Source organism: Dicentrarchus labrax, unplaced genomic scaffold (genome assembly GCF_905237075.1).
Source record: "Dicentrarchus labrax unplaced genomic scaffold, dlabrax2021, whole genome shotgun sequence".
Taxonomy (NCBI): domain Eukaryota; kingdom Metazoa; phylum Chordata; class Actinopteri; family Moronidae; genus Dicentrarchus; species Dicentrarchus labrax.
In genome coordinates, this window is record NW_026136706.1 from 21,345,758 (window position 1) to 21,370,264 (window position 24,507).

The 24,507-nt window shown below is 39.3% G+C and overlaps 2 protein-coding genes and 1 long non-coding RNA gene across 6 annotated transcripts; all 3 read left to right on the top strand.

Moving 5' to 3' along the window:
* Nucleotides 1-108: 108 nt before the first annotated feature.
* p2ry8 (P2Y receptor family member 8) lies at nt 109-3,420 on the top strand. Its single transcript, XM_051404654.1, has 3 exons — nt 109-357; nt 1,399-1,718; nt 2,162-3,420. The coding sequence occupies exons 2-3, from the start codon at nt 1,402-1,404 to the stop codon at nt 2,940-2,942; spliced, it is 1,098 nt and encodes a 365-aa protein (XP_051260614.1). The 5' UTR covers nt 109-357; nt 1,399-1,401; the 3' UTR covers nt 2,943-3,420.
* A 145-nt stretch (nt 3,421-3,565) lies between these two features.
* asmtl (acetylserotonin O-methyltransferase-like) lies at nt 3,566-10,769 on the top strand. 4 transcript variants are annotated; one of them, XM_051404643.1, is made up of 16 exons: nt 3,567-3,627; nt 4,563-4,679; nt 5,585-5,716; nt 5,795-5,842; nt 5,938-6,002; nt 6,122-6,186; nt 6,468-6,576; nt 7,193-7,541; nt 7,615-7,842; nt 8,491-8,653; nt 8,772-8,971; nt 9,078-9,210; nt 9,299-9,439; nt 9,584-9,706; nt 10,220-10,419; nt 10,542-10,769. In XM_051404643.1, exons 2-16 carry the CDS (start codon nt 4,587-4,589, stop codon nt 10,557-10,559), a joined length of 2,067 nt encoding a protein of 688 aa, XP_051260603.1. In that variant the 5' UTR covers nt 3,567-3,627; nt 4,563-4,586; the 3' UTR covers nt 10,560-10,769. The 4 variants fall into 4 exon arrangements, with proteins under 4 accessions (XP_051260605.1, XP_051260606.1, XP_051260603.1 ...); XM_051404644.1 differs by having other exon boundaries at nt 3,568-3,627; nt 10,220-10,457; XM_051404645.1 differs by lacking the exon at nt 10,220-10,419 and having other exon boundaries at nt 3,566-3,627.
* Nucleotides 10,770-14,133: 3,364 nt separating this feature from the next.
* On the top strand, nt 14,134-21,864 carry LOC127366003 (uncharacterized). The gene is made up of 3 exons (XR_007885275.1): nt 14,134-14,378; nt 17,741-17,986; nt 21,633-21,864. It is a non-coding gene; the product is annotated as an uncharacterized LOC127366003 (long non-coding RNA).
* Nucleotides 21,865-24,507: the final 2,643 nt, after the last annotated feature.

Here is a 24,507-nt window from a genome sequence, read left to right on the forward strand (position 1 = left end):
TCCCCTCAGGTTTCCTGAGCTCTAATAGTGTTCAGTCATCCCACGAGTAAAGGCGTGTTTGTAGATATAAGTCATGAACCACTGTGGTGAGGAATAAGGAAATAACTGCACACGTTCTCCAGGCTGTGACCATGTGAGGATTCTTAGTGTGTGTCTTTTCATTTCCAAGTCTGTCTTTGACAGGCTGTTAATGCCGTTGGTAGGATGAAGATTGTCACATGGTCCATTTCCTGTCTCCCTCTCTCTTTGCCACTGTAAGAAGCTCAAACCCCATCACAATATCTATACCTCCATCTACAACTGGCACTCATATACATAAACCTGCCTCCTGTCTCGTCGGTCGCTGCATTCATATAGGTGAGTGTTCAACTGACTGACTTTTACTAAGATCTATCAAGTGTTAACCTTATGACCAATATATCTTAAATAATCTTAAATATCTTAAAAAAAGAAAAATCTGCATTTCATGTCAGTTGCTCAATACTTGATGTTTTTTAGTATTTATGTGTACTTTAACTTCAGTAAAAGCGCTTTATTGTTTTTAAATGTGCTCAGTGAATTAAGTCATCATATGTCAGAAGCGAAAAGGAAAGAGTAAAAGATTAACACAATATGTTTGTCTTTTTCCTTTTTGGACAACATTTTTATTCTGCTATACTGCTACTTGTCATTATTACAATACACAATTATTTCTGATATGTTGCAACAACTGTGTACTTTCCATTGCTTAACTTCCATTTAGGATTTCAGTGGCTATGCAATGTGTTCACAGTTTTTTTTGTACCGTTTGGTTTGTGGTAACTCCCCTGGCATGGTGTTGATAGGTAGACCACGTACAATAGAAAGTGTCAACTTTCTCATGCCACAAAGACAAAATTCAGTTTTGCCTCACCTCCCATTTTACCCCTTTTAAATATAAGGCAGTTGTGTGTCTCCTCCACAGACATTTTTGCACGCATCGATGGTACAGCTCCCCAAAGCGACAGTTGGTACTATGCCACAAATCAAGCATGTCCTTTTCCTGTGTGAAAACTCCACCCGACACATGTACTACTGGCACACAGACAACAACATAGAATAATGAAGTCCTTGTATAAATGCTGCACAGTATCTGTTTCACACCTTGCGATCAATCAATGTTGCAACCCACAGATGAAAGATTGCATTCAGCGACATGCGTCACTTTCGACAGGTTCTAGAGTACTGTTTCTTCTGTGGTGTATGTTTCATGCTTTTTCATCCAGATATGAGAAATGGATTACATGATATGCATAAATTAATTTATTATTATTAACTAATTAATAAAAGACGATATTGCTTCATTTCCACCAGTATTTGAAAAAAATTTAAAAATGTAAAAAAAAGCCTCAAAAGTCTTTGTCAAACTCTGGCACACAGGTGATGAGAGGCCATTCTCATCCAATCATGACGGGGAATTCCAACAGCAGCAAGCTAGACAACGCCACCCTGTCCCTGTTCCAGAATGTAAACACCAGCATTGCCATCTCTGTCATCTACATGATCGTCACTGCCATTAACCTGGCAGGAAATGGCCTTTCCATATGGATCCTCCTCTTCCGTACCTCCCCAAAGACTCCGTCCATCATGTTCATGATTAATCTCACCTTCACTGACTTGGCCCTTGGCGCTGCCCTGCCCTTTCAGATCGCCTACCAGCTCCAAGGATACCAATGGAAACTGGGACCCAAGATGTGCAGGTTAGTCTTTATGACTGCGGAATAAATCCACAATAAATCCTTTTTTCTTGGTTGCCTGGCAACCTCATGGCGGCATCAAGACTTCAGGATTTCACTGCCCCCGAAAACATAAGAAATAGTCCGGTACATGACCCTCCCATAAAACCAAGTTTTACGTCGTTTTAGCACTTTGGTTTTTGTACGGATTAAACAAACAAGATATAATGTGTTAATTAATGAATTTTAGAGGTTCTGGTAGGTGGATTTTGTTACATTTGGACAGAGCTTCCATTCATTATGCTAAGCTAACTGGCTGCTGGCTGTAGCTTTATATTAAACAGACAAATATGGAAGTAGTATTGTTGTTCTCAGCTTTCCCAAAATGTCAAACCATTTCTTCAATGATCATTTTGCTTAAACCACTAATTAAATAAAACACTCTTCCTCTATGTATCCACCAATAGTTTCCTGACCCTCGTCTTCTACACCAATATGTACTGCTCCATCCTGACCATGATGGCCATCGGAATTGACCGCTACTTGGGAATCGTCAGGCCCATGCTGTTCAGGCAGATCAGAAGGAAGAAGTCCATCGCCGTCATCAGTTGCCTCTTCATGTGGGGTTTGGTCCTGAGCGTGCTTTACCCACTGATGACCACAGACCTGACCTTTTACGTTCCTGAACTCGGGATAACCACATGCTTTGACGTGCTGAAGAAAGACATGCTCCCATCCATATCAGCCTGGGCAACTTTTCTCTTCACCATGGTGTTTGTCCTTTTCCTCTTCCCTTTCTGTGTCACGACATTCTGCTATGTCAGTGTCATACGCAAACTGGCCAGAGATTCCAGTACAGCACAGAAAGCGAGAGCCATACGTCTGGCCTTCATTGTTCTCCTAGTATTCACCCTCTGCTTTGCACCCAACAACATTCTCCTGTTGACTCACACTGTACTGAGACTCTTCTACGGGAAGTCTCTCTACATGGCCTATAAACTGTCTCTCTGTTTCAGCTGCCTGAATAGCTGCCTCGATCCGTTCATTTACTACTTTGCTTCCAAAGATTTCAGACAAAAGCTGAGACAGATAATGAATCTACACAGCTTGAGTAGTGCAGACTCAATGAAGATGGAGCACAAAGAGAGTTTATTCTCGGCACATTGCACTGTCGATGGTCAAGAGAGAGACAACAGCAAGGTGTATTTGGTGCCAGGTACATCACAGCAGAGAGAGAAAAAGAGATAAAAGGAGTGAGATGCGAAAAAGGAAGTGAGAGAAAAATTCAGAGTGTGTTAAGGGTTGCCTCTGTGTGTGCCAAGCTCTTACAATGTCTGTTTATGGGTCAAATTTCAAAATAATTTTACTTCAGTTTTTTTTTTTTTTTTTGTCGGCACAGAACAGAAACATGAACAGTTTCTGAGCTCTTTTTGCTACCTAAGTCATTATTCCTGCATTACCATATAATATTATTATTATTATAAGAGTGAAGAAGCATTTATTGTATGTGTATTCTAATATCTGCCTCAAGTTATTTTTTATTTTAATATGTAGCATCCATAAATGTAAATACAATGTGAATTAAATCTGGGAATCTGGTGGGACACAGCTGACCTTTTTACATGTTTAACATTATGTCTGTACGTGTTTCTGTAAATGTCTGTGTACTATTTTATTTTTTTGTTTTCTTTGTCAACAAAAATAAATGTATTGTATAGTTTTGTGATTATTGTTATTTTTATTTTATTTTTTATTATTATTATTATAATTATATTATTATTAATAACAGTGCTACCACTGTAGATGTTCTTTGGCATACAACTCTTCTAGTGTGGAACGGTGGATCCGCCCACATTATCAAACGTCACCACGTACGCGTCGTTACGTTGCTCGTCCTAGCAAGCAGCCAGTTGTAGTTTCCTGACTTCGGAAGGTAAGCGACGTATTGCATGTGTAGCTAGTATAAAGCAGTGCTCAGAACATGAAACGTGTTTTTATATTCACCGTGTTCGGTTAACCGTGTCCTTTTTTGGGGGGTAAACTTGCTAACCACAGTATAAAGTGACGTTTCACTGTTTAACGTCCACTTGCACTTACAGGAGCTTGTTCTGCTAACCTCACAGAACCTAAAAGCCACAAAACAGCTCATTTTAGCTGACAGCCTTAGCACCAGGTTAATAAAATTAGGATAGCAGAGTGGTGAACTGTGTATGTCGCATGTAATGTTGTTAGGTTATATGCTTAACGTTAGGTGTAACGTTACGTGATTTACTTTGGGTACTTTCAGATAAGCCACATATTAGTTATGTAAGCACATAATTGGCATTAAGCACAGTTATTTTGGAAAATATGTAACTTTATTTAACGCTGCATGTCTGCCTTCGTGCATGAAGTTACTCTACAGTGAATGTAATTACTGTGGGTGGAGATGTCTTTACAGTACTGCCAGCTGGTCATTGTCTTTTTTTAAATGCATTATTCTATTATGTATGTATGTAGATATTGGCCTAGGGTTGCTTTAATTATAGATTAATCCTCTATTCCATAAACCCTAAGAAAGTAAAAATAACATCAAGCCCATTACGGTCTATAAATGGCTTGTTTTGTCCAAACCTAAAATATAGGATTTAAAATAATAAAGCTTAAACCAGTTAGAGTTTGGTATGTTTCCTTGAAGAATTACTTAAATGATCAATTTATTATCTTATGTTGACTGGCTAATTAAATAATCAACTAATCGTGTCAGCACTATATGACCTTGTTGTCAGTGACAGTGCATAACGGAACAGCTGCAGTCATCTGACTCCTTATTGCTGAGTCCTTTACATAAACTAGGCCACATCTGTAATGTTTAACTGTTCACCTTAGGGGCAGTTAGACGAGGAGGCCACTATGGTGCTGAACCCTGTCATTTCCAAGCTTGCTGGTAAACTGGTTGTGCTGGCGAGTGCTTCACCTAGGAGACTGGAGATTCTCCGCAATGCGGTACGTTTCTCTCTGGTTAAACTGTATATATATATATATATATATATATATATATAACACAACAACTGCACCTTTGGTTTCATTATGAACTCATAAAATTGTCAGTTTGAGTTGAGCTTGGATAAAATCTCTCTTTTCTTGGCCATGACTCTGATTATTATTAAGCTGTAATGTGAATGAATGATGCATTATATAAACACTACTTAAAGGTCCAGTGTGTAACATTTAGGAGGATCTATTGGCAGAAAAGTTATATCATTCAGATATGTTTTCATTAGTGTATAAACGCCTGAAAGTTAGTGTCGGGAATCATGGAGTCTGTCATGTTGAACCACTTTGTTTCTACAGTAGCCCAGAACAGACAAACCAAACACTGGCTCTAGACTGGGCCTTTCACAGCCACCATAGTCTCTCCTATATTTTTGGAAGGGTGAGCGGCATTCAATTGGTTGCAGTCTGTAACTTCTCCGCTAGATGTCACTAAATCCTAGACACCGGTCCTTTAAATTAAAGTTACTGATTCTTAGACACAAAATAAATAAAACAAATTCATTCACCTGTCTCGTAAATCTTTGATGATCCAATCAGGCAAGCTTGCCTGCAGTCCTAACAAAAAGGTTTAGAAACTTTGGGCTGAATGAATGATAATGATGAGTATTTTATTCATAACTAGACCAATAAAACAGCTGTACTGATATATTGGTATCAGTCCAAAGATAACAATAAATTGCAGTACTGCTGCTGTTGGATACCACCAAAGTTCACTGACAAGTTTATATTTCAATTGTAAAATATTATGTTTATGTAAATGGATGATCTAAATACTATAATATATCCCCTTCAAAAAAATCCAGTGTGGATTGGAGTATAATTTTGTTGTTGCTTTTTTCTCTTCTACATTTCAGGGCTTACGGTTTGAGGTGGTACCATCCTGGTTCAAAGAAACTCTCGACAAGGGACTTTTCAAAGCACCTCATGAGTATGCTGTTGAGACAGCCAAACAGAAGGCCCTAGAGGTGGCCAGGAGGATGCCTTTTGTGAGTTAAGCTCCTTTTTGTATGGCATGTCCTATTGAATGACATGTTGATAACACATTTTGTATTCATTTGCATTAGAAACATCTGAAGACTCCAGACATAGTAATCGGAGCAGACACTATAGTGGTAAGAGAAGCACTGCAGTATTATATTTGCTTAATCTGCGATATAAGTTGTATGTTTTTTTTACTCTCTATGGCCTTTGTTTTTAATGTCCGCAGACTGTAGATGGCATGATACTGGAGAAGCCTGTAGACAAACATGATGCTTACAGGATGCTGTCAAGGTAGGTTTCATTTACATCATTTCTGAGTTAACATTCGAAACAGGAAATTGACAGGATATTGTTTTTCATGTTCTCTCTTCATTTTTTATATATATATATTATTTATCTTTCTCTTCCAGTTTGAGTGGTAAAGAGCACAGCGTATTCACTGGTGTAGCTATAGTCCTCTGCCACGAGAAGGAAAGTAAGTCACAGCTGAATAATGGTTTGATGTACAGTTTATTTTCTGTAGAAATAAACTGTAGAAAAAATAGAAAATAAAAACAACTTTGTGTGTTTTATCTAAACACACAAAGTTGTTTTTATTTTCTATTTTTTAAATGCCCAGCAAGCATAACTGTGAGGAAAATCTGTTACAGTAATGTAATGTATGTTTCCTAAATATATGTAGGAGGCCTTTACTGGCCATATATAGTGTTTCCATCAGTGGACACTGATCTAATTTCTAAACCTCCCTGTCCCCAGATGAAGAAGTGGATTACCAGTTAATTGACTTCTACGAAGAAACGAAGGTGAAGTTTGCTGATCTCTCAGAAACTATGCTGTGGGAGTACATCAATAGCGGTGAACCCATGTGAGTATGAACATTTGAACTTCCACATATGTAATAGCTATTGATTTCTCTTGGTGTAGTAACCTGACCAAGCATTTGATCAGCGAAGGTCATTTAAGTGGATGTGCCTCATGAACCTGTTGCTTTTTGGACTTTGAGTTTTTTTTCCAGCTGTGTTTGCCTTGTCCTATTTGACAGGGACTGTGTCAGCAAGAAATAGAATCTCGACTTGGGTCAGCGAGAGTATATTCTTGATTTTGTTCTGCATTTAAAGAATGTATCCTTATAGATACAACTCCTTTATGTATGTGTACAAGGGTTTCTGTATTAATCTGAAATAGGATTGGGCGATATGTTAAAAGTTGCCTAACCAGGTTAGGGGTTAAAATTTGCCTAACCAGGTTAGGGGTTAAAATTTGCCTGACCAGGTTAGGGGTTAAAATTTGCCTGACCAGGTTAGGGGTTAAAATTTGCCTAACCAGGTTAGGGGTTAAAATTTGCCTAACCAGGTTAGGGGTTAAACTCACAAAATGTCAAGAAAGTAAACATTCTTACATTTCTTTTCCTTGTAAACAATGAATTAATTCATCAAGAAAATGTTGTTTAAGTGAAACATTTGTGTCTGTGTGTGTGTCAGGGACAAGGCTGGCGGCTATGGTATTCAGGCTCTCGGGGGTATGCTTGTGGAGTACGTCCACGGAGACTTCCTCAATGTTGTGGGATTCCCCCTCAACCACTTCTGCAAACAACTGGACCTTATTTACAACCGAAGCACTTCCTCGTCGGATCAGAAAAGTGAATCTGTCTGCCTGAGCCACAATGGTACGCACGCCACCACGATACTCACTCAGCCCCCGAACAACCTACCACCTCAGTCTGGCCACAGTCCGAAACACAACCTCACATCCAGCCCCAGACCTAACAGCTTGTCTGCCAGTCAAACACACCACACCCAGAACAGCCCCCCAGCCAGTCCTGTTCATAAGGTTAGTTATTCTCACCCCATCACCACAATTGCCATTCCTGTCATTATTTATGAGTAACAGTCTCTCTTTATAGGTGCAAAGGACCAGTGAAAGTGAAGTGGGTGAAAGTTCCTGGACGTTGGTCAATAGCCTGTCTAAACATACAGACAAGTTCCGCGACTGTGAGAATACACCATTACCACTGATGACCAGCAGAGGGCAGGTGATGGAGCTCAATGTGACAGAGTGTGAGAACAGTGAACCAAAAAAAGAGGACTTGCAGCGAATCATTGAACTGATGGATGGATTCAAAGCCTCAAAGGTACTTAGAGATAAACTGTGTATTTCTATACCGGAAAAGCTTTCTGTGATATTATCACTTTCTTGCTGAGAGTTAGATTAGAAGATTGGTCCCACTTTCATATATGTACAATAAATGTTAAGTTAAGCCAGGCAGAGCATAAAGTCTGGGGTCAGAGGGAAACAGCTAGCCTCGCTCTTTCCAAAGTTAAATAAATAAATCTCTAAAGTTCATGAATTCACACAGTATATATTGGTTGTTTTATCTGAAACCAAAGATGCAATATGTGGTTTTACCTGGTATAAAATAACTTCTTGGAAACACAGATGCATGCCAGGCAAACTCAAAGTAACCACAACAAGCAGATTAAACAAACAAGATATAATGTGCTCTTTAGTGAGTGTTTAGAAGTGCTGGATCATATTTAACCATCAGGGTGGTACTGATCTCAATCTAACTCTCAAGGCAAGAAATTGTACTTCTGCTATTTCCTTTACGACTCCTTTAAAAATAACCTATTCTGATCTGTAATGTAGTGCATAGTGTGATGGTGTGGATCTGAAGTGGGGCACCACAAATATGTATTTATTTTGTTTTTTGTTTTTAAGGAACAGAAATGAAAAAGAATATCACATATCACATTCACATGAATAAAATTTAACGTTCCAGGCACTATTTACCGCATCCAAGATGTGTGTGTTTGACCTGCTACAAAGCAGACCCGGGCTGGATGCAGGACAGGTGGCCCAGGAGATCAAGGCCTCTGCAAAGGGGACTGAATGCCTGCTGGAAGCCTGTGTGTCTCTGGGACTGTTGAAGTGCAAAGAGAGAAGTTAGTCAGCAGTCAGCTGTGTTGCTCATTACACAATGGTCACTTTTTTATACCTTAACAGTGTAGCATTAAACATAAAATGAACCTCTCACATTTTTTATGGCGTCTCCACTCACAGCATACCAGAAACCAGCGTACGTGAACACAGATCTGGCCACGCGTTTTCTGCTGTCAGATGCTCCTTTTTCGCTGCAGGGCTACATCTGGCATTGTAACGACACAGTGTGGCCTCTTTTCTCCCACCTTGAGAGTGCTGTGCAGGAGGGAACAAACCAGCACGAGAAGGCTTTCGGCAAGAAATCTAAGGATATGTTTCAGGTGATTATATCCAAGTTCAGCAGATGGATTAAATGGGGGGGAAATTAAAATATTTTATAGATGCTATGTTTTTTTGTTCCTCTGTGTCATTTGTTTCTGTTTAAAGGATACCTTCTACAACAATCAAGCAGTCAAACTGAGATTCATGAATGCCATGCACAGCATTGCTAAAGTTACAGGAAAAGCTGTAGCAACGGCCTTTGATCTCTGCGGTTTTAAAACTGCTTGCGACCTTGGAGGTAAGGGGGGACATAAAGGTATGAAACTGTTTTCTGCAGTAATAAACTTTTGCACATAATAATTTTGTTTTGTTTTTGTTTCTTCCAGGATGCACTGGTGCCATGGCCTATGAGTTTACCAAAGCCCATCCTGCGTTGTCTGTGACAGTGTTTGACTTGCCGGCTGTCATTGAGATGCGTGAGCATTTCCATCCTCTGCAAAAAGACAACAGGGTATCATTTGTAGCAGGTCAGTTTGTATTTCTGCATCCAAATATAATCTTGACTGCTGATGTTGAATGACAAAACGATGACTAATGCTGTGCAAGTCATTCTGTGGGTCTTGATATATTTCTGACTATAACTCATGGCTCTGTCCTCTATGTATGTGTAGGAGACTTCTTTAAAGATGAGTTGCCCAAAGCAGAGTTGTACATCCTGGCAAGAATTCTGCATGACTGGCCTGATGAGAAAGTGCATCTTCTGCTGAGTAAAATTGCACATGCGTGTACACCAGGTAAAATACTTAAAGCTCTTTTAGTCTTTTTGGTTTTTTTACTACATGTTTTAACTGAACAATGAATGCAATCTATGTTCTCATCAGTATCATGTGCCAGACAGACTTATGGTTTCATTTCTATAGTGAGACTGCTGAAACTAATTTCACAGACAAATTCTCACATATGAGTAAAATGATGTGTGAAATCCGCTTCTGTTGGTTTCAGCCACAACTTGCAGGCTCTTATTTTGCAGTGGGACTTACTGGTGTAACCTGTTATAAGATATAAGAGATAAACATAATTGAACTGTTGTGACATGTAAAACAACACTTTGCAAGAAACTGACTAATTCAAAGCCAAGACAAAATAGCAACTTGATGTTAGTTTTGTTTTCTTCCTTGTTCTACTTGACCTTTATTCTTTGCCTTAAGCAAAGGAATGCCAGGGCATAAAGGATTACAAAACCAGTACCAGTAACCTGTAAAGTTGAGCATACACATACACATCATGCACTTGCACCATTGTGCCAGGCTGCGGACTCCTGCTAAGTGAGATCTTCCTGGATGAAGACAGAAATGGTCCGAGTCGTGGGCTGCTCCAGGCTCTCAGCATGAGCGAGGGGAAACAGAGGAGCGCCACAGAATACAGTCTGCTTTTGAAGAACCATGGTTTCATAACGGCAAACATCAGACATACAGACAACCTCCTTGATGTTATGCTCTGCATCAAAGTATGACTGACAACACCCTCAACAATACTACATGGAAGGTCTTGTGATGTTCAGTATACTGTAGGTAACATTTCCTTTCCTATACACTAAGGTCTTAAACATTCTCTTTTGTTGGCCTTTAGGATGTGCACTGCTCATAGCTGAGACCATGTTGGATGGACAGACAGCCTACTCTGCTCTGCAGTCTCTGAACATGCTTGCCCAGACTGAGGGGACAGAGAGGACAGAACGCCAGTATACGGACTTGCTGAGCAAACATGGATTTGGGGACACACGTGTGGTTCACACTACAAACTTCCTTGATGCTTTTATTGCCATTAAAATGTAGCATGTGAATCATGCACACTAAACCTTTTGTTTTTCATTCATTTGATTATGACAGACAGTCTTTGTTTAGATTTTGGCCTGTTGATAATAATACCACAACAGATAATGGAACAATGACATAGATAATGAGCAATTATTTCATTATTATTTCATTCTCAATTTACAGTATGATAATCTTATAGAATAGGATGCATTGCTGTAGATTAAACTACCCAACAGTATATAAAGTAGTTCAAATGAGCTCAATCTTAAACATCTACAACAGTAAAATGCAACAAACACAATCTAAAAACTAGTATAATCACACCATCATTGTAGTATTTACTTTCAATTTCTCAATTTTGATATTCCAATATATTAATTTATTTGATATATTGCCTAGCTTTACTTTAAAGGCTAAAATGCAGTCAGCACCTGTAAAAGCATACAAGGCCAGCATGATGTGTGACTGATCAAGTTACAAAATCAGGATTCAAAGTTCATGCCGATCTTTGCTGCAGTGGGGAACTCTTAGGACCTTGATGAGCTTGTGTTCAGTGGCACTGAACAGTTCACCTATTGCCTCTATGGTTTTGGTCCTTGAGTAACGCAAATTGATGAAGTAAGAGAGATTAAGGTCAAGAAAATGTGTGCCTCAAGGCTCGAGCTTCGACCAGGTCTCTCCACTGATCTTTCAACCTTTACACCTTGCAAGAGGGTCCTCTGTAAAGAGTCAACCTCCACTATGTATCTGAAAAAGGGCTCAAGAATACTACCCAGAAATTCCATCCCCTCTTCAGCATGGATTTCATGTCAACTCTGAAAAAGGACGAGAATTATCTAGTTCAGAGCAGGGACGCTGGAAGTCAGTCAGAGTTGGGGTTGCTGAGAGAAACTGTGTCTTTTTACCAATGTCATACATAATGCTATTAACAAACAAATACTCTGCAAAACCTCAAAAAAGTGGCAGCCTCTAGTTGCCAGATTTATACCATAACCTAGATCTATAGCTGATACACATGGTTTAGTGGTTACCACAAAGGGACCTGTTTTTTTACCACTGAGTAAACTAATGACCGCTGACTGACAAGTGACATATTTTATGGATATAGAGTAGAGAGTAGAGAATGGTAAACTGTAAGATGAACCAAAAGAGTGAACACAGGAAGTTTGTATAAAACAAGCAACTCAGATTAATTTTTTAGCAGATTATTATGTGAATATTGCATCAGGGATGAGTTTTATTGATATTTTGAGGAATATTGGAAAAATTCCCTCTATATATTTTACTTATTAGTGTATTTGGCAAATTCAGTGTTTTCTTCTCATTGTTCTATTACGCAGGATGAGGCTGTTTATCAGACAGTGAAGGCTCTATGAATATTCAGGTCTTCCAACATAAAAATCTAAACTTTAAAAATAACAATTTGATTTGATTTTGAAGTTTTTTTCTATCCCTGAAAATCAAAAAGGCCTTATAGGTGCTCCTGTTGAAACTACTTTGTTGACACAATGACAATAAGTGAAACTGCTCTCAGTGAATGTATTAAATCCTCAGTGTATGTTCTTAGTTTAATGATATTTTTCATTAAACTCAACATTTCAAGTGAAAATACTTCAAGTTGAACCCTTGCTTTTAAGTTCTGAAGTGGTATGAAAATAATATAAAATATATGAGAAAAGATTAGTTGATTCCACTAAATTCCTGCATTAAGCTGCCTATACTCTGGCATCTATGATACATTTAAAAGAAAAAAATATATTTCTATGATTGTCTGGTGTGTAGCTTCTTCATTTGAAAAACACAGGCTGTGGTCAGCTGGATCATATCTGTGGTTAGAAGAGTACCTCCTGCATCTTAAACACTCTGGAGTGTCATGTTATGATGATGCAATCTGGATGCAATGGGAGAAAGATGATTAAAGAAGCAATAATCAAATCTAAGCAGTGCCTAAGCAGGATGTCATTTGTACACTGTCTGCCCAGTGGACATGACATCACATAGACTTCAACTTGGAGGAAGAGTGCCAGTGATTAGGGAGACTCAGCCTTCTTCAATCGGACCCTGTCAATATACTCTGAGGCACGGGTGGGGCCTTCATCTTGGTGATGGATTCAGTACATCTTTCCAAATCGACCCTCATTTCCCTGCTCCCCACACAAGTGTTATTTAAGCTTCTTTACCCTTCTCTTGTCCTCCAAAAGCTAAAGTTTTGCTTGCAGTGTAAGTCACACTAACCAATGGACAAATCCATCAGAGCACTATTTAAACTCAGCATACATTAATGCTCCATTTGGTCTGTGTGACCATGACTTGTTTGCAAAGCATGATCAAACTCTGACTACTTATCCTCTGACGTTAATCTATCCCATATTAAAGCTGTGGAGATTATACTTGGCTTGTCAGTGTTTTACTTACAGGAGCTCACCTCCTGAGTGATATTTGATACTCTGGAAAATAAACCAAATATTTATTTTGCCTTTGAAAGAATTTCAGTGCTTTTGTTCCCTGCTGTGTCAGTAAACCTCCTCAAGGTGGCACCACAAACCTGCAGATCTCTCCAGAAAGCTGTGAGAGACACACAGAGTTCCCTGTTTTGTTAAACTGTCTAATTCTTTCCAGGGGCAGCAGGATGTATGCTAGACGGCTTGAATTAAGGTTTATGTTACCAAGTTTGGGAATTCATTTGTGCTTCATGCTTATGGTTGGGTAGGATCGTCTGTTAATGCAGAGAAGCAAATGACACCATCCCTTAATTCCTTACAGATAAACTTCTCGGATTTCAGTTTTGAGGTGAAGCAGCCAAACAGCTGATGGGAATGTGGGAATATTTCTGGCCAGGATAAATAGCTCTTATTCTTTCTGACACCGAAAGTGTATCCGGATTACTCTTCATTTTGGATCCCTCTCTAAGTATTTTCCTAGAAGGGTAATAAGGGTGGTCATGTTATTCATGGCTATTTTCTTGTCAGTCTGGGCTCAGGCTCTGTGACATCTAACTGATTTCCATTACTCAGATTGTGTTCTTTCGACGAGGAGAGACAGGGGGAGGGTGGACTGAAGTTCAAATATGACACTGAGTGTAAATCACACAAGTTTTGTTTTATTGTGAACACACACTGAATGCATCAAAACACCATATATTGCAAGACATTCCTGCCACAGTGATTGTGAAAGCCTGTACTGATTCAATATATTTAACTCTACACACATTACTGATCAGGTTTTTTTTTTTTCCTAAAGACAGCAAATTGCTGTGTAGCCGGAGAATGTACATATAGGGCTTGTGAAACACAGATGAGCGTCACAAATCAAACAGCAGAGTCTGTGTTCCCTTAAAACATGATGAAGCATTTCCATGAAAGGATTTGCATATCCGTTCACTTCCAGTGTCCCATCTGCACCCGCTCACCCTTTTGTGTACGAGTATCAACAGCAAAGCCTCTGCTTTTTAATGAAAACCATTCAAGTCAATCAAGTTTACCAGAGACCAAAGGCCAGTGTAATTTGGGAAAATTGCTGAAACTCCAAAGTAATCTTCTGTAATGTGATCTTGCCTATTGAACACTGGCTGTACTGTACGTGTCGGATAAGAGCTCAGTCATTTTCTTCAAATGCAGTCTTGACAAGCAGCATGGATATCCACCTGCAAGTAATCATCATTCTAGTGTTAAGTGCTTTGATATTAAAATGACTGATTTAAGACCATTTGCTGCTCGTAGATAGCGATTTTGAAAACACTTCCATATGCTGATAGCGAGGATAAGCTGGGTCTGTGAACTGGGTGGACTGCATGTTGTGTTCACTGTTGTAGAACAGCCAGTGGAAACACACCACGGTTAAGCCACGACTTCAGTGTTTCAGTTGGGAAAGGAGATTATACATATAACAAGAATGATGTAATCAAAACCTTCAATAATGACAAGTGCAAAAGTTTCATAAGATTTAGTATGTGAAATGCTTTGTAATGTAAACCCTTACTTCAGTGAACTTTCATGCATGCTTATTTTGTAACCACTTGGGGGCAACATTGGCTAAAGGAAGCCTCCATACAGAGGCTGATTTAATCAAGTTATATTGTTTGTTGACACTCTTATCAAAGTGACAGGAGAGGACAGACAATTTCACTGCTGAGATATTTGAAAATGTGCAAATATTCATGTCAAACTATTGTGTTATCTCAGTTGAAAAAGAAATAGCACCATTGTTTATACCGAAAGCATCTCTGTGACTTTGGAAAGGATACACAGAATCCAAATGGTTGCATGCAGAATAACAAACACTCTCTAATCACTCAGTTTTCTGAATTGCCTCTCAAAACTGAACTCATGCTCGGGCACCTGTTTCAAAGAACAGGCTTGTTTATCAAAGGCCTCCTCTGTCAACAAACAGAATAAGCGCGATGATGGCTGGCTCCTCAGCCCACATCTGATTTCAGCAAATGTGCAATTGTTCAAAGTGAGTTGTGCTTCATTGATTTGTTTCAAGGCAGAGGAAAAATAACCTCGGGGCTTCTACCAGTTAGAAATAACAATGGAGTCCTTCTCTGCTGTTTGTAGTTTTTTGGCCCAACATCAGTAGTAGAACATGGAGGGATTTTCATGCAACTGCTGGTGGGGACTGTGTAAAAGAGTGCGCCACTTTTCGCTGGAGATGGGGCTTTATGTCGGCGTAACAGATCAGTAAATGTTACAGTCATTGTACTCTAATATTAAAATGATTCAGCAGAGACTTTAAATTGAGTCATGTCTGCTTTTCTTTTTGATTTCTTTGCATGATTTAAACCATTATTGATTTGTTTGAGTTTAGATTTTTTTAAAGGAATAGTTCCACATTTTGGAAAATCTGCTTATCTTTTTTTTTTACCCCCTGAGAGTTAGAAGATCAATATTTCACTCTCATGTCTGTGCTCTAAGCAGGAGAAAGGAAGTGAGTAACTTAGCTTAGCATAAAGCCTGGAAGCAAGGAGAAACAGCTAGTTGTCCAAACTTCAAAAATACGCCCACTAGCACCTCTAAAGCTAATAGCCTGATGGCTTTAGCTGAAACGTGGTATCGATCTTCCAATTTTTAACAATGTACAAAAACGCATTGGAATAAACGTTTGGATTGTAAAGTCTATCTGATCACTGATCGAATATGTGAACACCAGCAGTGAAACAGCGAATACACCACCACTCAGCTCACAATCAGAACCCAATTGGCCCCCACTAAAAGCCAACAACAATCTCATTAACATATGGAAATATTTGTTGCGGTCAAATACGAGAGACTGTCTCCCCTTCCTGTCTCTGTGTGATGTGTGAGGTGTCACTCAGAGGTACAGTAGGGGAGGAGACTCTCTGGGCTGAAATGGTTGGTGACAGGGCTTTCATCCGACCCACTGAGGGCTCTTTGTTGTTATTTTGGGATCTCTCATGGGTGCAATCTGAGAGAGCAGCAGACAGACGGGTCTCATCTCTGCACGAGGACTCACACACACACACACACACACACACACACACACACACACACACACACACACACACACACACTAACCTGCACATACAAAAAAATTTAATGACATGCTTACTGTCATGTCAATCAAATTGGCTGGTTTTCTGGAGGTATGTGCACATATGGAAAATCCATTAATTCTCAGCAATTAAGACACAAGTAGAATATTTCAAAACAGAAGAATAAAGTTATTCAAGATTTTAAAAAATACGAGATAGTAAGTCTAAATTATTAATTCATAAATTACTTATGACCTATAATGAGCATTTCTTTTCTTAATTTCAAACTTTTTAATATTTTCTTCTTTTTGTGGTGGAAATGGGCATCCATAGATTTGAGTCTCTATAGTGAACAAGGAGTCATGGTGAAACTTTGCAATAGTGGAAGTCTTCCATTTAAATACTTATTTTTATGTTGCTTAGATGTGAGTTATTTTAGTTTTTTGTAAATAAACTCCTGTGGCACCAGTGTGACTGTGGTCTCGGCTCACTAATCCATAGTGGTATAGTCACTTTTAAAAATGGTTTCTATCTGTCAAGATTTTGAGAAAGCTTGATAATCAACAAACTTTGCTGTTAACAGGTTTCATTGAGGTTACAGAATTATCAGGAGTAAAAAGAATGTTTTTTTTTATTACTTTGGCCATTTTGTTATTAAAGAGATAACAGTAAAGGGAAGGAGAAAGAGATGCAACAAACTGGACTTTTTACTTTAAACATAAAAAAAAAATTATAAAAAAAAAAAAATCACTCACCTCCATTGTGTTGGGGTGGCAGCAGAAGTTTCAGAAGTGTGTAATTCCAAACTTTGGTGCATAAAACCAAAATGATCGTGGGTAGATACCACTAGGGCTGAGTGATTAATGTTCTTTTGTTATCTTGGTAGACTGACCATTTAAAGAATTAAAAACAGGAAAAAAACATATAGTCCTTGCCACAGTTGTGTGTTTGAAAATTACTCTGCATGAATGGAAATGAAAGTCTCAAGTTAACAGCTTAAGTCTATTTGATTTCGCATTCAAACAGTAACAATGATCACAACCTCTGTCGGTGTAAGATGCAAAACAAATGTTTAGCCTATCAATGGTTTGTGCCGATAAGATATTTATGGGGTTGACAAAGTTGTCTTTGTGTCTGTCTTGTTGTCTGTTATCATGAGTTGAAGGTGCTTCCGCAGTGGCCTCTGACACACATCACAGGCGGCTGCTGTTTAAAACAAGTGAGAAGATATATTCCTCTCACTGTGCAATGGTAACCCTTGCTCTTAACCCCCTCCAGCAGCAGTTCATCCTCCAAACAATAACAATCAATTCCCTCCACATCTGACAGAGCCGAAGAACAACTTATAAATGATATGCATCTCCTGCTGGTCCCATGGCAACCGCCTTGACTTTATTGTTGCGTTTCTTTGATCCCGCCAAGCTTTGATTCATTTCTCTTTCACCCTTTTAGCTAAACATATCATGTGAATTTGGAGCTTTGTTCCTGACAGTCCCCGTCTTACCTCGCTCTCTCCACAGGCTCCTGACGCCTCCCAGAGGAGCCGCGGAGGAGGAGAGGAATTCCACTGGATTCAAAGCCTTCTCTGGGTTTCTTTTTGACTCTTCTGCCTGCCTTGCCTTCCTCAGCTCCTCATGTTGACCTGCTCCTCGTGATCCCCTGCCAAACCATCTTCCTGGCCCTGGGGGACTGTGGCTGTGTGTGCACAAGCATACACATTACATGGGCGCATGGAGGGTTTGGGGCTTTCATTCTAAGTTCCAATAGTAGGTTCTTCTGCATGTCCAAGCCTTTGATTCAGTGAATGAGGAGAATACATTTTGGCCTGATTCGTTGGGCGTTTTTCATCAGGACTTATATAATTCTGTTGACGGAGCTGTAGATACGTTTCCAGGTTTCTTCCTTTGAGAAATCCATTGCAGGCAGTCTTCAAAAGAGTGGGACATTATATGTAAAGGACTTTCACCGTAATGAAAAATGAAAAGTGTGTGTTTTCCCAGTACCATCTGGTTTCAATCATGGCAATATCCTAAACATGACCAGTTTCTTGAATCAGCTACCCTCAGCTTGCCTCCCAGACGTTAGGCACTCATTATTCTAGTCAGGCCTCGCCGACAGCTACACAAAGTCTCTTATGCCAGTAAAGCACAAATAGAAGTAAGCTATTCTCTCAATCACTTCATAATCACTTCACAGTGGCTGTTTTCATTGTTATAATGTGGTTCATAATGGTCCAGTTTTTATTACAGGTCATGGGATTTAACCTTGTGATTAATAAGACTCCAAGGAAAGTCTTGTTTTAGGTGTCACTGTCGGTACATACACACATATTACTGTTAGAATAGTCATCCCACAAAAACTGGACATAATATGGGATTTATATCAGAGGTCTATTTTGAGTCTGTGAATAATAAGGAGGTGACTTTGAAGATAATCCTCTCCTGGTTTTGTTATTGCAACCATTAGCATGCTAAAAATCCCCAAATTTCACCCCAACTCACTGGCAATGTTTTTAAACTCAACACACAACGTAATTCAAAGGGATATCTGGGGATATTGGGTGCCATTAGTTAAGTAATGTAGCGTATCACCCCACCAGCCTACATTACTCCATATTTGTGCCTGTATATGTGAGTTGGCAGGAGATGTACTAAACAGGATACAGTAGTATAAATGTGTCAGAGTAAGAATATTGAGCATCTACCCAAAGTTTGATCAGAAGACGTTGAGGTGTCAGTGCTGTATATTAAAAGTTATTTTTTGTTTGTTGGAGCAGTTTCATGGGGTTGTGCTAATCTGTGTTCTTGTGCATGCATATCTTTGTATTTTGATAAAGGGGAGGAAACATGTCATGGTATTAAACAACGTGTGGCTCCATCCCATTGAAATTATTTTTACACATCAATATATCACTTTAAAATTAATTGTTTGGCATAATAACCATTAACAAATTAAACTACTGTATGGTCTATGACTGCCCACCTCTGTCTCATGCCAGATGCACTATTAAATCAGCACCACATTTCCCATAAACTTCAGTACTAACTGCTGCAAAGAGGGCGTTGCCACTTGATAGAAGCCCTGAGGGATAATTCTAGCTATTAGAACCCAGGCCTTATATAACTTTACTGTTTGTAGCTCCAGTTAAAAGCTATTAAAACACATCATTTCATGAACTCACACATTTACCTCCAGTTAAAATCAGTGAAAAGTCTCACTCTGTGTTATAGATGCACATGTTACAGTAGGTAGAGACTGAAAGGCATGGTTCTCTCAGCTTTCAGCCACTCACTTATTTGCTTAACTGGGGCTCCCTGCTTTCACACATGCATTTTGTATGTGTATGCATGGGAGACTGTGCATGCATGTTTTCTTCAGAGGAACTTTTTTAAAGGCCCTGCACAGGTGTTTTCACTTATGCTAACTAATTAGACCTCAGCCCAGGTTGGAGCTGGGCGGAACTGTGCTGGAAATGCGAAATCATCAAATTACAATCAGAACAATAAAAGTGTACGCTGTGCCGCCCAAACAGGTGCATCAAAGCTAACAGGAGCGCAGTCTGTACATCCCCACGGAAAGAGAAAAGGTCTAATTAGGTAAAAAAAAAGAAAAGAATAGAAAAAAAGATGAGCACATCTATTCTGTGAAACAGCTCAGTCATGTCATAGCTGTGCTCTTAAAAGCAATTCAACAGAATCACTGACTCGCTTTGTGAGTGCACTGATCTTGCTGTGCACAGTGTTATGAGAAGCACCCACATGACATAGTGCAGTAGGTCTTCTGCCATGAGTGCAACATAAGTCTAAGGAGCATTTGTGACACTGATGGGGAGCTATTGGGAAAATACTGCTTTATATACAGGGCCATACAGCATTTAAATCTATTTTTGTATTTTCTTTAGTAAGTGCTCAGTGCAGTATTTTTAAATAAAATAATTATAGTTAAAATAAAATAGATTAGATAAATAAGCCAGCACATGTGCACTGTTCTCTTCTTTTCCCTCCCTCTTTGTTCATAATACACACTAAGTAGAATGATGAAGAGGATAATGATGATCGGGACCAATTAAAGCAAGTACTAAAACAGTTATTGGGGTATAATTTTTTCCTTCCATCATAATAATATCTGACATATCTTACAGAGTGACTCCCCTTGTTCTTTGATCGCCCTCCTTAGGTGCCAAAGCACTTAGGCAGATAGTAAGAAGAGTATGAGCTGGAATATATTGCTCATTAAAACTCCTTACCCTCAATGACAACCACGTGTGTAATGCAACAAGTTTCAGCTGTAATGTGATCATTGTTTCTCCACACATTATGAGAAAGAAGAGAAGGGGCGAACAGTACTTAAATTAATTGAAACTGATGTTTCAGTGATGACTACATTCAGCTATGTGTAGTGTAACGTCGCCTAAGGGGTTGCACAGAACCACATTTTTAATTTTATTAACTGAAATTCATCAATATTGGCAAACAGAATGAAACTGAATTTTGATGATACTCACATCTTATGCTGACTTATTTACAGTGGAGTTGTCATTACTTTAGACTGTAAGATTGGATAAAGGATGAAAAAGGAGTAGTGCAGTGAGTAACAGTGTAGATGAGATGAAAGCACCATACTTTAGGGAAAAGGTGCTGGAAGTTGGACCTTGTAATGATTAGCAGATCTTAAGAAAATGCTGTGCATCATTATGCCTAAGTCTTCCACAGTTGTCAATAATTTTATCACACCTGTCTCTAACAACTCTGAATTGCTATTAGTCAAATTGGAACGTCAATACTGACTTTACCCTCAGCACGGTTGTTGTAATGTGAGTTTTAACCAATGGAGGGCAGTATAATGACAAGCATCATCACAAAGGCTTAAACCCAAATAAGCTAAGTTCAACACTCATATGCTAGTGTTTGGGTTTATCGGGCATGATATATAAACCACTTGGTGAATTTTGTGTCTTCTGCCACTCAGCTTTGACACTCTAACACGTTTAGGTTCCTGTGATAATAACTGATGAATGAAGAAAGAGGGGGTTGATTTTTTTAAGTATGTTGCAGTCAAGTTTTAATAAACATGCCTTTTTCTATGTATGCTCCTGGAATTTAAGTCCATTAGCTTCACTGATAGATACAGACACATAATTTTCTATTTAAAATGCAGATGGATCAATAAGGTTAAAGAACAGATTTTTACAATTTCTCCACTAAAATGTCTTTATGTTTTAAAATCAATATTTTTTTGAGTGAGTCATTTAGATATTTTTCCTACTTACTAGATTTTTCTTCCATTTTACAAATATTCTGCCTCTGGAAATAAACATCCACCAATGTTTTCTTGCTAATCAATGTTTAATCTTTTTTTTTTTTTTCATTCAACCACGTTTTTTTTTTTTGTTTGTTTGTTTGTTTCAAGCAGCGTTTGAAGAGCGGTGGTGGAGCCTGGGGATGGTTGGGGGTGAGCTCAGCCTGGACGGCAGACAGCACCTGAGAGTGAACCTCAAACCTGGGGGTACGACCCACAACGTGACCTCTGCAGTTGGAGCAAAAACACAAAGAAACAAAGACTTTTGCTACAGCACAATGCGGAACCTGCCTGGTCCTCTGTGCGCACTATTGTTTAAAATTTTGTTTCATGCAGCCAATGATTAATAATGGGGTTTGATTGTGTTAATTATTCTTGTCAGCTCCATTTCTCTTTGCACAGTGATTTTTATATCCTCATGAATGTTTTGTTTAATCAGTGAACATATCGCTTTTTCACGTCCAAGAAATTTCTCAATTCAGTTTTCTCACTAGATCATAAAAATAACAATATATTTTCTCCCCTTACACACACTCACACCCACACTGAGTTATTACTGTACCTCTTCTTCTGCATTTCTCCAAAGAGCTACAGCAAACAGCTGCCTGATTAATAAGTTAGGTCCTCTAAATATGGCTCAGAGTCATGTATCTTTAAAAACTACTTAATAATGGTAATCAAGATTATCAACAACCTACTAATTATATCTTTACACTTTCCTCTCTTAATTATGTATAGTTCTCCTTCACCATGGATAAAAGGGCTGCTTTCTCGGTCTCAGGTGGATTGTTCATCTTAAGTGTTTATGATGGTGTATTTGTATCACCGCCACGCTCCCTTAAAGTGGCAGTGAGCTAAAAGGGGCCTGTGCCTCTTCCGTGCGTGAATCAACCACAATGGAGGAGTTCCTATGTTTTATTTATTGATATGTTTTAGTGGGGGAAGACCTAGCGTTCATTATCATAAAGGCCTCTAGACATCAAGTCACACACAAAAGAGCCAGCCGTCTCACAGTCTCTCACACGCACAGATCAGCACACGCACAAGAGGAGCAGGCCGCTTTGCTGCAGCGCCTCCTTGCCAGCAACCGTTGGTAGCGTCAGTGACAGAAGCTGACAGTGTCAAAGTATCTTTGTCTCTCGCACATAAACTGTCCCTGAAGCTGTCGTTGCAAGAGAGATGTAAAACACAAGGCTTTTTTTTTTTTTCCTTCACGGGGGAAGTTGTTTTCGTCCCCCCCTAGTTTTTTTAAATGTGTCATATCTTTTCTGTCAGGGCCCTGGGGCGCCTGGTGGTGCTCGTGCTAGAGGAGGAGTGTAAGCATCGGCAAACCCAGCGGAGTCTGACCATATTGTACCTGCGCTCGTCTTCATCTCGCTTATTTTGTCAAAAGCTCAAAGCCGTGAATTTCAGACAGCCGCGTTGTCATCTGATCTGTGCGAGTGTGAATCTTTATGTGTGTGTGTGTGTGTGTGTGTGTGTGTGTGTGTGTGTGCTTGTGTAAAGGAAGACAGCCAGTAGGAACAGATGTGGGGAAAGTCAGTGAAAAACTCAATATGAACCCTGCAGAGGCCTTTCCTTTCTCTCTGTTCAATTATTTAGAGTCAAAGAAAAGAGGAAAGAGTAACATATTTCCACAGAAGCCACTGTGTTCGGTAGGAATGAATAACATATTTATCTAGTCTCATCTTTGCCAAATAGCCGGAAATGGAAACAAATACCTTCAATTGGATTCTCGGCTCTGGTGTTTTCCTTGAGCTGCTGCTATGTGTACTCATGCAGTCATATTGAAAAATTCCTCAGGACCAAAAATTATGGAAGTGCTGACAAGCAGAATTTTTCATGGTATCTAGATGTACACTTGGCAGTTTCAGGCAAAGCTTATCCTTTCCCCTTCTCATGTGATGGGAGGGGGAGGAAGAGAGAGAGCGCAAGAGCAGGAAAAAGTGTTCACCTATTTAATTTGATTAGAGATTAGACGAGGAAAAGAGTCACATTTCCTTCCTGGCACGTCTCTACTTGGCGCACTGTGAACCTGATTTTATAAAGAGATGTCACAGCCAAGCGCCACAGTAATGCCTGTAATTACTCTGAACTCAAATAAATAAATAAATTTGCTTTTCTTTGTGAAAGTCTGACAGGTTTTCCAACATCCCTGACTGGAAAAATGTGTGTGCATAGGCGTGTGGCTGTGTATTTGTGTGTGTGTCTTTGTGTGGGTGTGTGCTTATGTTTACATATACTGAGGCACTTGTAAAGAAAAAATTCAGACAGGATGAAATTTTGACAGCTACAGTATAGCTTGTTTTCCCCTCTCTTCTTTTTTGACTGTGATAATCTCCGCTCAGCCGCACGCGCTGAAGGCAAACCTCCGTTTGAGAATGATAAGGTTCGAGGTGCAGCTTTGTAAATAATAAGGTTAGAGTTTTTACACAGTTGCTAGTGCCGCGGCTGATCTCGCTCCTATTAGTGACAATTGGCTGTGACCTCACCTGCTCACCCATGCTGTCATCACTGAGGGTGCATCTACAGCAGCAGCAGCAGGCGATTAGATCATCCACTCTGGTCATAGAAGGAGACATCCAGACAAATGTTGCTCTGCTGAACCAAAGGAGGTCTGATGCATGTTGTCATGAATGCTGGCTCCTTGACTTTTGATATTGTTCAACTGCAAAAACACTTCCATATTTCCTGTTTGGGTGGGGGGGGACTCACAAAGCTCACAAAGCGAGTTAGGCTGCATGATATGGTAAAAATATCATATTGCTATTGTTTTGACAGATATTGCAATTGCAATATGATATCAAATTATTGTGGGAATTATAAATTTTTTCATCACAAATTTGAAAAAAACTAATAACAAAAAATCATCAAAAATCATCATTTATGGTGTTCTGTACCAAACAAACAAAGGATTTGTAGCCAGGGCATCTCTGCAGCACTATACAGTACTTCATTATAACGCTGTTTTGTCACACATTTTACCTAT

Excerpts from the sequence above, each read along its gene's own strand:
- p2ry8 (XM_051404654.1), top strand. The coding sequence starts at position 1,402 with ATGAGAGGCCATTCTCATCCAATCATGACGGGGAATTCCAACAGCAGC. Across the intron at positions 1,719-2,161 it reads CTGGGACCCAAGATGTGCAG|TTTCCTGACCCTCGTCTTCT; the intron begins GTTAGTCTTTAT and ends ATCCACCAATAG.
- asmtl (XM_051404643.1), top strand. The coding sequence starts at position 4,587 with ATGGTGCTGAACCCTGTCATTTCCAAGCTTGCTGGTAAACTGGTTGTG. Across the intron at positions 6,577-7,192 it reads ATCAATAGCGGTGAACCCAT|GGACAAGGCTGGCGGCTATG; the intron begins GTGAGTATGAAC and ends TGTGTGTGTCAG. Across the intron at positions 9,211-9,298 it reads AACTGCTTGCGACCTTGGAG|GATGCACTGGTGCCATGGCC; the intron begins GTAAGGGGGGAC and ends TGTTTCTTCCAG.